The sequence below is a fragment of the Gavialis gangeticus genome, unplaced genomic scaffold (genome assembly GCF_001723915.1).
Source record: "Gavialis gangeticus isolate Ggan-Ray unplaced genomic scaffold, GavGan_comp1, whole genome shotgun sequence".
Lineage (NCBI taxonomy): Eukaryota > Metazoa > Chordata > Crocodylia > Gavialidae > Gavialis > Gavialis gangeticus.
The window spans coordinates 40727080-40739403 of NW_017729008.1; the positions used below are offsets into that span (position 1 = coordinate 40727080).

A 12324-nucleotide genomic window follows, 5' to 3' on the forward strand; every position below is an offset into this window, starting at 1 on the left:
GAATGAGGACCGGGGGAACTGCAGTGCCCAAAACAAGACTTGGGAGCTGAGCAGACTGCTGTGCTGTTCTGGATGTCAGCAGTTTGATTCCCATCCCCTGGAGAAGAAAGCACCAGCCTTCCCAGGATGTGACTGGAAGCCATGCCGGAGCTGGCCCCAATGGCCACATCCAGACAAGCGTGGCCATGCAATATGTGACCCCGCAGACCCGTCTGTGGCACCGTGTGCTGTACATTCAAATGTTTCCTGTGCTGCTACCTTGCAGTGCGCACAGGCTTTTTTGACTCCTGGAGATCCTATGGATTCCTATTTGAAATCGCTGGGTTCATCTTATGAATCCTGTAAGTGTTGACTTACCCACCAGTGCTAATGCATGCCGTATCACCCTGGTTACAGGTATAACACGTTCACTTTCTAAATTCACGTTAGTGTAACGGTAATGTAGCCATGATGGTCTGGAAATCGTTGGGGTGAAGGTTAAAGAAACTCGTCAATGTGCGACCTAATGAAGAACGTCTTGCATTCGAAAGCTTGTCCAACTTCATCCCAACTACATAGTTTGTCCAATAAAAGGAATCCTTGCCTCTTGCATCAATTTACATTGGAGACCAAACGTTTTCCTCCATTAAGTAAATCACAAAGTTATATATAAACGCCCTTTTTCTTACCACCACTGGGTTTGGTGATATCATCAGCATGAAACAGCACTCTTTGTGGAACGAGTAAAATTGCTAAGTGATTTCCTCCCCTCCCCCTTGCCCTTTCCTGTTTTGGAAAAGTTTTTAAAATGGCATTTTTATGGTGATTTTAGAGGTTAATTCAAGCAAGCAAGGCAAAGAGCCAACTAGAGAATACAGAGCACAACTGCTAAATTACTGTTAGAAAAATTAGTGCAGTGATTGTTTTTATACTGCAACAATAATGTATGCATTTAAAAGCTTTCTCTCAGGTGAAGTTTTAATTGAGTGATGTTAGGAATTTCAGTCAAGTTATCTTTATTTAATTATGCTGTGTCTTTTTAGAGCAATGCTCGATCGTTTCCGATTAGTGGCATGGTATCATTTGCCTAGATATTATTTCTTTATAATTTGTTTAAATACAGGCAGCACACTATTCATGTATTCTTCTCCATTACACTGCACGCTCTTTGGCTGGATATAGTTTGTTCAAAATAGTGTGAAATGCATTACCAGTGGCCTGAAATGCCTAAAGTTTTCTGAATGCGTGCACCCAAGTTTCTGTACGTAATGAGAAAAGCAAGCTGTATTGGAGGTGTGAAGAAAGGGGAGGGGGAAGCAAAGGATGAATGAGCAGGGATTTATTCCCATTCCTAATTGTTAACTGCCGACCCAGTCCGTATTACCTGATAACTCCGTCTGCTCCCTGCTCCCTTCATTGAAGGGAACGGGGATTTTTGCAACGCAGTTTCTCCTTTAGACCGACTTGTAGTGAAGTGGACTAGAGGAGGTGTTAACTAAGGGAAGAGAATTCACTCTGACACCTGGATTTTTTTTGTTTCACTTTTTAGACAAAGCAAAAATCCAATTTTTATCGGTTAAAAGAAGGGCATTTGGTCTGGCAGTCATTTGGAGGTGATATATGAAACCTTGCCATGCAATTTTATTTTACAGTATAGGACCCTTTGCATGCAACACATTCATTTTGACTGGACCGGGAATACACCAACTGCTTTCATCTCGATTCTTAATTTTACACAGGATCATAGTGCGTGCAGGTAGAAATCATTAGTTGGATTTCAGATTTCAGTTCTGAGTAACACTTTCCACTTCATCTCAGCTCTCTCTTGCTGACATGTTTCAACCTGGGGCTTAGGTGTAGAGTGATTGGACTTATTTAATATTTGACCAGGTAGCTCAGACTTAAATAGCAAGATGTGGCAGATCCTTTTTCTCTTGGGGATCTCTGGGCTGTACCAGGTTACAGAGAGTAATCTCGCAGGAGGCCAGAGCTAAACCCATTGCAACCAGGAAGCCTCATGGATGTTCTCTCCCTCCTGGACCAGTCTAGACTTTCCTGTCCTTTGAGGAGGAGTCAAATCCTCAGTCATCCATCAGTCGCACATCTCCATCAGGTGCAAATACCACACTTAGTCACAAGCTTGGGTGGCAAAGGCACGGACATCAGTGTAAACCAACTTTCATTGAGTCGGTTGCAGGCAGGTCATCAAAGTACAGATAGAAAAGGAGAGGCGCCAGTACCAATCTCTGATGGAGACCATTGGTTTGATGTCTCCGAGAGCTAATCCACTGGGATTAGCAAGGTGGGAAGCCCTTATGTTTTTAAGTGCCGCGACAACACACACAACCCTGGTAGTAATAGTAGATCTGTAAGTATTAGCTGCCAGGCTACGGTTGAATTTGAAATGTTGCTGTTAGTGGAATTGAACCTGCCTTGGCAGCAGTGGGGAATTGTGGCAATATTTCTTCATGGCAGAAAGTCAGTAGATCTTGGTTCCTAAGTGCCTCCCTGTTTTGAAAATAGAACTCAAGTCATTTATGCACTTTTGCCAATTTTACTAGCTGTCATATTTTCTTCAGACCAGCAGCACGCTTTTAAGCCACTGAGGATTTGCAAGCAAGATCTGCATTGCTGGTCTGTTTCAAATACCCTTTCCGTTTCCTCTCTGCTCCCAGATGCTGCTGACTGAATATTTGGATATGAAGAACACTCGGACTGCCTCGGAGCCATCCGCTCAGCTCAGCTATGCCAGCTCGGGGCGAGAGTTTGCATCATTCTTTGCAAAGAAGAAACCTCAAAGGCTGAAAAACCCTCTGTTCAAGTAAGTTCTGCCCTGTTGCCGGAGCCACACCTGAGATTGTCCAGAGCATGCACTACTAATAGCAATTTCAGACATGTATACTAGGGTATGTCAGGCTTCAGAGAGAAGTGAACCGTCATAGCTGGAACTCAGCTGAGATCTCTTCCTGCCCCAGACCTGTACACTGATTCTTTGTTGTTTGCTACAGCCGTTTCCAAAGGCTTCGCTCAGGGATCCCATTATATTGGTGTCTGTATGAAACCATAGTGGGCACCTGCACACGTGATGGACCACTGCACTGGCATGTGCTAATTAGCACGCAATGGAGCAGACTTGATTGAGTCTGCTCAAGTCTGCTGGAGCATGCTAATTAGTGCGCATGTATCACACACATGCAGAGTCCTAGAATGGCAGCAGGGGCGCTTTAACTGAAACCTGTCGAACGAGCTTTAGTTAAAGTGCCCCTGCTGCCGTTTTGAAGCTCAGGGTGCTTAATACACGTGACACTGCAGGTGTTTTAATTAGAGCAACTCTGAGACTTGGCGTGCCTCTCAACCCTGGAACATGTGTATAGACTCCCAGGGAGACCCCAGACCTGCCCAGATGAGCTTATAGTCTAAGTCGAGACAGAAGCGCATTGGGGAGAACGCACAGGAAAGGGGTGGAGAGGGAAAGAGAGAACAAGATAAATAACAGTCTCAGTTTCATGCAGACAGAGACTGTTAATCAGATCCCTAATTTTCTTTTTAAGTTTTGGAGGACTATTTTAATTGAACGAGTAGAGAAGAGCTGAGTGGCTCAGAGAAGAATGTAAGAGGAGGTGTGGGAAGGTGCAGGGAGCTGGGAGGAGGAGTGATTTCACTTGCAGCAAGGTCCGTGAGGACCAAGGAGAGAGGCTGGTAGGTTGAGAAAGTTGGTCCTGTTGTTTAAAGTGCTCAGGGAAGCTATGCTGAGTTTCCTGCCCATCTGCTGATTCGCTAACCTAAACCTTATGGTGCAGGTAGTAATATTATTTCTATAGACAGTAACTCTAACTTTTATGGTGATTGAACCACTCTTCACAGTGAAGTATCACTGTCATTGGAGCTTTTGGGTGTTACTGTAATATGCTGAAGAAAGTTTTGTATTTGAAAGCTTGCCTAACTCTATCCCAACTATGCAGTTAGTTCAGTAAAAGAAATCCTTGCCTCATTGTAATACATGTAAGAAAATTAATGAGGGGAGAAGGAAGGTATCAAGAGCCAGGGTTAACAAATCCAGCCAATATAAGGCCGAGGAAGCTGAAAACCTATGGAAGTGAGAGCAATAGACTGTGTTACTCCCTTGGCCTTGCCAGAGCCAGAGGGTTGGGTTCTCCAAAGCCCAGGGGCCGCCTTCACAGACAAGCTCCCTCGTTTCCCCGGGCTGTGGCTGGAAGTAAGAGGACTACAGAAATGCGAGTGGCTTGCATTCCTTCTGGTGGCGTGAACCCTTGGGGACAGACCTGCTTTTTGTTACTGCTTCTTCGCCTTGCTGGAGCCACTGTTTTTATTGAGCAGGGGATGGCAAGTGTACTGGCTTCTGCATAACTCATTTGCAAATGACTTACAGCTGAAGTTGGCTCCCTGCTTTCTTTCAACTATTAAGAATCAGCTAGCCGTCTCTGCTCTCCTGTTTCTGAGACCACTAGTGCAGATACTTTTTCTTTGCTAGTGGTGCCTCAGAGGTCCATTTGCCAGGCCCAGGGTGCACATAATCGCGCTTCAACGTACACAGTGAAATGAAGATCCCTGGCGCATTGCCGGCTAGCCAGCCAGTTCACCTGACATCAGGCTGACTCCGGTGGGCTGCTGGTGGTCCTCATTGCCACTGTTTTGCCTCCCCCCAAATCCTTCATACCCCCACAACTCCATACTCCAGGAGGTTGTCCAGGCTCCTCTCTGGATGAATTCTCTACCTAAAATGGCTTGCAGGTAACATGCTTTGGAGCAACATGGGGCTGTTCAGCCTTCCTCCATGGCTTATCACACTAATCCTACAGCGTCCTCTGCTTCTCTTGGTTGGAGGAAAATATTGTTTCGCATGCGGTGCCTGAAGCCTGTGCACACTCATTTCTGTCGGGTAAGAATGAAGTTAGGTATAATTGGTTAAAGTGAAGGTGCCTAACCAAATAAGAACAGCACACCTCCTAGCACTCCTACCCTTGTCACTAAGTCACTGCTGGCACCTTGGTGACAGCAGTGCTTATTGGGATCTCTCATTCTGTTATCTGCCTCCTGTCAGCTGTCACCTATCTATGGAAATCTCTCCGTTGAAATGGAATTTCTTAGTCCGTCAAGGGATGTACATGTTTGATAAAGTGTTATTCTTCTCGTCTTTTCCATCTTTAGTGGGGGGTTTTCTCTCTCCAGACTGCAAGGCTCTCTTGCATTTTCATCACCTGTTTCCAGTTTAGAGAAGCCATCCGCTTGTCATAAGAATATCTGCTTTTAGATTCCTCACTTTGGAAATCAGTTGAACAGAAGATGAAACCTCACTCTCACTCTCAGACTGATAGAGATGTTTGATATGTAAGAGGTTGGGATCTCTTCCCGAAAGCTAATCTTGTAGCTGCTGGATAGCATGTCTCAGAAGAGGAGCACGGTTTAGCAGTGCAACAGGACACATCAGGACTTCACAATCTTTTCCCTGCTCTGAGGCTGACTTGCTGGCACATGGGCAATCTGTGTAATTGTTCTGTGCCTCACTTTCCCCATCTGTGAAGTGGGCCTAGGACTCGTAAGTTTGTAACATAGCATAGCTAATTTAATGGATTTCGAGCTCCTCACATAAAAGGCCCCCCATATATAGCAGTTACTACTGTAGTAGCTCCTAGTGGAGAGCAGACGCATGCCACGTGGCACATGCCCTCATATGAAAGAAAGCTGGAACGGGATAAGATGTACAAGCAGCACAATGATAAATACACATTTCACGAGCGTTGGAGCGTTCAACCTATTAGCTGAAACATTTTGTTTTATTTCTATTTAACAAAACTGTTTTGAAACTCAACCACAAATAACTGATAGAATAAAAGAGGTGTAGGAGGTGGGAAGGTGTCCCTGAGTAAGAGATGGGAGTGAGGACCTGGAACCTAGTAGAAGGACCAAGAAAAAGGGGAGGGAGGAAATGAGGAGCCCTGTGAGATGAGGCAGATGGTTGTGATTTGGAAACCTGACAACCAGTGCTAATACTGGAAGTGAGAGGGGAAAAATGCAATGTCTTGGTTTCAGAGCTGTGAAGAAGAGGGTGAGGCGAGTCTCCAAAGCCTTCCTGCTTGGCTGCTCTTGCTCCCCAGAGAGGAGGTGTCCAAGGTTTCGCATTTTGGGTGTAGCTCCTTGCTCTGATTGGGAAACTGAAAGACTGCTGCTTTCTACCTTTTCCCCAACTGCTACTGCTGACAGCATTTGGGGTAGATCCTCAGCAGTGTGGATCCTTCCACAGGCCATCCCCAGTGGGTCTGTCTTGCCAACTGCTAGAGCAAGAAAACCCAGACATGCATATTGTGCTTCTCCCAGTTTTCCAGAGAAGTGTTGTTGGCATTCACTCGGTGTCTTCAGCATTTCTTTGTTAATATCTGGGATGTTGTCCGTGCAGGGATGGGGTTCTGTGGGTTCCACCAGTTTGCTGGTTCATTTCTGCTTCAAATGCACCTCGCTTCTTAGTGACATGATAACGGTAACTTTTTTACCTGGTCGAATGGAACAGCTTGTCCCTTGCGGCGGTTTCCACTGCTGACTTGCCAGCCTGGTTTGGCCGGCCCGGAGAGTGATGATGTGGTAGAAAGGATGGGAAAGAGAAAGCACAAGAATTGGCAACCATCCTAGCTTTGCTGTGTTTTTGCCAGCAGAGGTTATATTCCTTGGGGAAGGCTAGAATAGATTGTGTTGGCAAAAATACAGCATTGACAGCAGCAGTCTGTATTGTGCGCTCTGGTGTAGTACGGTGTACCTGCAGAGTCCTTCTACTATAGCTCTGGCCTGTGTCTGCAGAAAAGGAGCTGTGTGTTAGTGGACTGACTGGATTCTTTTTATTGCAGGTTTGAGTCGTCCTTCCATGCTATTAGCATGAGCGCCTACTTGCGCGAGCAGAGACGGGAGCTCTACAGCAAGAGCGGAGAACTTCAAGGTGGGCAGCTGGATCACTCGTTCGCTTGGTTGATTCCTTTTGCCAAGAATCTATAGGCCTTCCCTATGCTGGCCTCAGAAATTGGTAGCATCTGTTGAACTAACCATGTGTAAGGCCGTAGTGCAGGACTCTGCAAACCTGGTCAGCTCGTAATCTTTTATTCACTCGAAGTAGGTGGGGAAAACTTGTGCATTTCTTCCTCCTCCGCCCCCCAACCTCATAGTATAGGCTAAAGGTCTGAGTTCGAATAGGACACTGTTCAAACCATAATTGAAATGGAGAAGAATCTTAATATAAATAACACGTTTGAAAGCTTGATGTTTGTTTCCTTACCTGAAATTTAATTTCCATAAAGTTTGTGGCAAATGTTGTGTTAGATTATTTGCATGGGCTGAAGCTTGGGACCTTTTGTGTCTGAAAGCCTGAGTCTGCTTTGAGCCAAAGAACCAGCTCTGTTGGCAATGAGGGGCACACACTACTTTACATGGCTCAGCTGCTCAAAGGAGGAAGGTTTCCGTCGCCCTCTTAAATGTGCACGCTTTTTTTTAATGGTGGATTTGGAGAGCTGCGATATTCTTTTTGGCTTGTGTTGTTTGTGCAAAATGGTTTGTGCATACTCTTGTACAAATAGGTATAGAGGTGTCTGTCCACCGAACACAGCACAACTGCAAGCTTCTTCCTGTCAGCTGTATCCTACAAGGGAGATCTTTGTTTGCAAGAATCGGAATGAGTGAGATATTAGAGAAGATCTTCACAAAAATATCTGTACAAAAATCCAAGTTGGTTTGGCTCTGTATAACTGATCCAGTTTCTTATACTGCATTTGTCACCATGTAATGAGTGTGATATGAAACCTCTGTTTGAAGCCATTATTGCCCAAATGTTATGGGCAGAGACCAAGTTCTAGCCTGGAACGCGGTTGGTTCCATATAAACCCGTAAGATAGATATTTGATATTGATAGTTGTCCCGCATTGTGATTTGGTAGCTCATCAGAAAAAGGGAGAGGTGAAGATACTCTTTTTGAGGTGCCTTATCACAGTCAAGGCACACTTAGGAGGAATCCGACCAAACAGCCCTTCACCTTGCAGGCTAAAGCTGTGAGCGGTAGAAATGTGTCACACACTTGCTCATGGTGACAGACATGATGATGTCTCTGTGGCTGTATTAAATCCCATTAAAGAACAGGATAAGTAAAACACTGCCGTACTAAGCGGAGGTGATCAGATACCATGCAGAAGGGAACTGCAAAAGTTTTTTCCTGTTGCAGTTGCACAGTTCTGCTCTCAAATTTAGCAAAATCCTTGCCTTTCTAATGTAACATTTTCCATTCTTAATTCAGTTGAGTTGTCCAGTGCAGTACAACAGTCTTCAAAGTACTACGTAGCATGTCCCCTGCCTTTCATTTTTCAATACAAACAACTGCATCCTGCTGTTGAGATGGAGTAACAGGTCCCATCTCTAGGAACCCAGGAGATCCTGAGAGAAGTTACCACCAGGCAAGAGCCCTCCACCCACGACAGTCTTGCTATTTCCCTCCAGGGCTCTAGGTCTAGCGAGTGTTATTCCAATTGCCGTCTTCAAGGAGAATCAGTCTGTGGCTTCATGAGTAGGCTGGTTTTCAATTAATCTTATATGGACTAGAAACACGTTAGAAAACAGTAGTATTAACCTATCCCACCTGCTTGTCTTCAGACCCAGGTGCTGGGATGAATTGTGGAAGTGTTTGGGTTTTTAATTATGCCACTGTTACTTTGAGAGCTATTTTTGCATGGAGCTGTTCCTTTATGGCATGTGCTTTTCCAACCCGAAAGCTTGCTAAGAACTTTTTTCCAACTACTCTAATAAAAAAATCTCACATCTACTCGGAACCATGCCTGCCTGTGTCCTTGGACCAACCCGGCTACAATCAAAAACCCAGCTTTTCCAACCTGCATGAGAAATGTTGCTCTGAATAGCTAACTACTTTAAGTCCTCATCCTGTAAGGAGTCCCCAAAGGAGGACAGGCTGGGGGACAATGCTTTAAAGAGAAATGGGGGGAGGAGGATTTCTGAAAAGAAGTGTTCTAGGGGAACATCAGTAGGACAGAAGAGGGCACTTGATAGATAGCCATGGAGACTGCCCTAGGTATAGCGCTAGAGAGGATGGGAAGGAGAAATCACAAGGATTGACCTAAGATTGGGCTGGAAATGTGTGGGCCTTTATAGATCCATAACTAAATCTATGCATGGGTTCAAGATTCCCAAATGTGGCTGGGGATGAGTATTAAGACCTTGAATATGATGCAAGAGGACATGAGAAGTTTGAATGGAGGGGCTCAGGAAGGATGGAGACAGGTGAATTTTGCAAGAAATATTTGCTATTTAGCCACAGAGAGAAGTTTTCCCTCGTAACTCTTTATGATAAAAATGTTCAAGCCTCTCTCTTCCCATTAGAAACTGCTGTTCCCTTTCAACTAGTCCATTTATCTACTTGAGCCCTGGGCCACAGCAAGATCTGCATTTCAATTTTACCTTTTTAAAAATAATTGAATTATTCAGTCAGGTTGGGGCAAGGCTGGCATGTGGCCATCTTTCCTCTGAAGACCAGACTCCTGCAAGTTTCTCTTGTCAATAGTCTTATCCACAGACTGTGGCCTTAGGGAGGAAAGGTGCAATGTTGAGGTAGGAGCGGAAATCTGCCAAAAGCATCTTCAAAGTATCAGTTTCTGTACTACCACCTCCTAAATACTCAATTCATGGCAAATTCTTGAAATGGGAATTTAATTTAAATTGCCTTATAATGCACAAAGGGAAGGGTGACACTTTGTCTTTAACTTTTTCCTTGTGGCCTGAAATATGTGATCACCCACTGTTGGCAGAGCCCCCGTTGCACACGAGTTAGGGTTGGAAGCATGCATGTTTTAAAGTTTGATCCTTTTGAAATCAATCGGTGGTAGACGAACCAGGCCCTGGATTGCTTTGCTTTTGTTTAAGTTGTGTCAAGTTACTTGGAAGAATTTTGTCATTTTAAAACACCGTGAAGTTTAGAAAATCGATTTCCTGCCTTTGAGCTTTTACAGCATGGTGGCAAGGGTGTGATTGTGTTGGATATTGTTTTTGCATGTGTTCTACAACTAAACTCCTAATTGCTTATGTTCATTAAAATTCCCATAATGCTGTTCTTTTTTTCTTCTCTTTGCAAGAGTGGGCTTGTTATCTTAGTTTCTTGGTCAGATTCCAGTTGTGAAAATTACATTTAAGGACTGCTCACACTTTCCTTTGGGTAGTGTTCCTTTTATCAGCTTTAAATCGATTGCATCTTGCTGTGCATTGTCAAAGCTGTTGCAATCCATTTCAGGGGTGTCTGCTCGGTAGTTGCCGTGCATGAACATTATGTCCCCAGTCTGTTTCATTTCGTAGACTTCATAGATATTAGGGCTGGAGGGGACCTCATGAGCTCATCGGGTCCAGCCCCCTGCCCAAGGGGCAGGAAGTCAGCTGAGATCAGATGATCCCAGCTAGATAAGCATCCAGGCGTTTTCTTAAGGATATCCAAAGTAGCTGCTTGCACCACTTCTGGGGGAATTCTATTCCAGACTCTGGAGACTCAGACAGTAAAGAAGTTTTTCCTTATGTCCAGTCTAAAATGGTCTTCCAGCAGTTTGCAACCATTAGGCCTTGTCTTCCCTTGGGGTGCCCTGTTGAACAGTCATTCTCCCAGTTTCTGGTGCACCCCCCCCCCCGATATACTTACAGGCTGCCACCAAGCCCCCGCTGAGCCTTTGCTTCCCAGGCTGAAGAGTCCCATGCCTCTCAGCCTCTTCTCATAAGGCCTGCTCTCTTGACCTCTAATCAAGTCCATGGCCCTCCTCTGGACTCTCTCAAGCTTCTCCGCATCCTTTCTAAAGTGCAGAGCCCAGAATTGGACTCAGTACTCCAGCTGCAGTCTCACCAAGGCAGGGTAAAGCGGGCAGATGGCTTCTAGGGTCTTGCTTGAGATGGATTGGTAGATGGAAGCCAGAGTTTTATTTGCTTTGCCGGCTGCGGCATCAGAGCATTGCATTTGTTTACACGGTGCTTTGGAAATGGAATTTCTAGGGATAAAAATGGTCTTGGGCCAGTCCAGTAGGGGAGAGAGCGTCTTTGCAGTTGCTTTGAAATCCTGGCTCTTATTGTACTAGATGAGTTTAGGATGTGGAAGATGCAGGGTTTTTGGTTGTAGCCGTGTTGGTCTAAGGGCATAGACAGACGTGGTTCTTTGGGTAGATGTGATATTTTTTATTAAACCAACTGAGTAGTTGGAGCAAAGTTCTTTGCAAGCTTTTGGGCAGTTGTTCCCTTCTTCAGGCCTTCACCAGGATGTGGAAGGATGTTGCTTTTTTCCTTGTATTGCTTTTTTAAATTTTTACTTGACCCCCATCCTGGAAAAAAATCATGACGCATCTACTTGTTTTTACAGTAATGCCTAAAACAACGGTCTTCAATGTGTGGTCTGCAGGTCCCTGGGGGTCTGCAGACTATATCTGAGGGGTCCATGAAAAATGACCACGATCAGTCAAAAGTATGTGACTACACACACTTACAATTCAAAGGGTGCACACCTCCATTTGTAATTTTTAGAGGTCCACAGAAGAAAAAAGGTTGAAAACCACTGGCCTAAAACCCCAACCCAGATCTGGAGTCCTTGGTGCGGTACATGCACGTAGTCCACGAATTCTCACTCTTGGTATTCATGTGGCTCCTAGCACGGCTGTCCGGTGTGGAAGGTACTGGAGTCTGCCTTTCAGAAATGCACATGGCCGCAGTTTGTGTGTGTTTTATGCCAGGATCGAAGGGAGGCAGCAAAGAGGAGCAGGATTTTGGAGACAACTCAAAGTTACAAAAATAAAAATCCAGGAAAAAGAGAGAGCCAAAAATTAAAGCACAGTTTGTTACTTCTTTGTTGCCTTCTCTTAAGCAAGTTGTATAACGGGAGCTGATTATCTTGCCTACCCGTGGGTATTCCTGTGTGTGCAGGATTCAGAACACCTGAAGTCGGAAATTACTTTGGGCATAAAACATCTTGCCAGCAGACACCTAGCACAACGATGCTTGGTTGTTGATAATTTCTAGCCCGGCATCATTTTGTCAAAGATGCTGTTGGTTATGGGCTGTTTTTAAATATATCTGATTTCCTCTCGGCAAGGGGGACCTGAAAGGAGTTTGTGTAGTTATATGGCGTATTCAGAAGAACTGTGGCCTCAGTTCAGTTTATCAGGAGAACTTGTAAAGAAATTTTATGTGCTGTGAAAATGTGAAGAGCCTTGAGGGTACTGATCAGCATGGAAAATGGCATCCAGCCTCCCTCTTATCTATGCTAGTGCAGGCCTTAGTGAAGTCGACCTTGATATGAACTAGTAGTGTCAAATATCTGGGCTT

At 44.9% G+C, this 12324-nt stretch overlaps 1 protein-coding gene across 2 annotated transcripts in view; it reads left to right on the forward strand.

Moving 5' to 3' along the window:
- EXOC4 (exocyst complex component 4) overlaps positions 1–12324 on the forward strand; it is a 790055-nt gene that overhangs the window by 225667 nt on the left and 552064 nt on the right. For both annotated transcript variants that reach the window (XM_019509628.1, XM_019509629.1), the window contains exons 8-9: positions 2655–2800; positions 6837–6925. In XM_019509628.1, coding sequence (XP_019365173.1) covers positions 2655–2800; positions 6837–6925 — 235 coding nt within the window. The remainder of the gene's footprint in view (positions 1–2654; positions 2801–6836; positions 6926–12324) is intronic.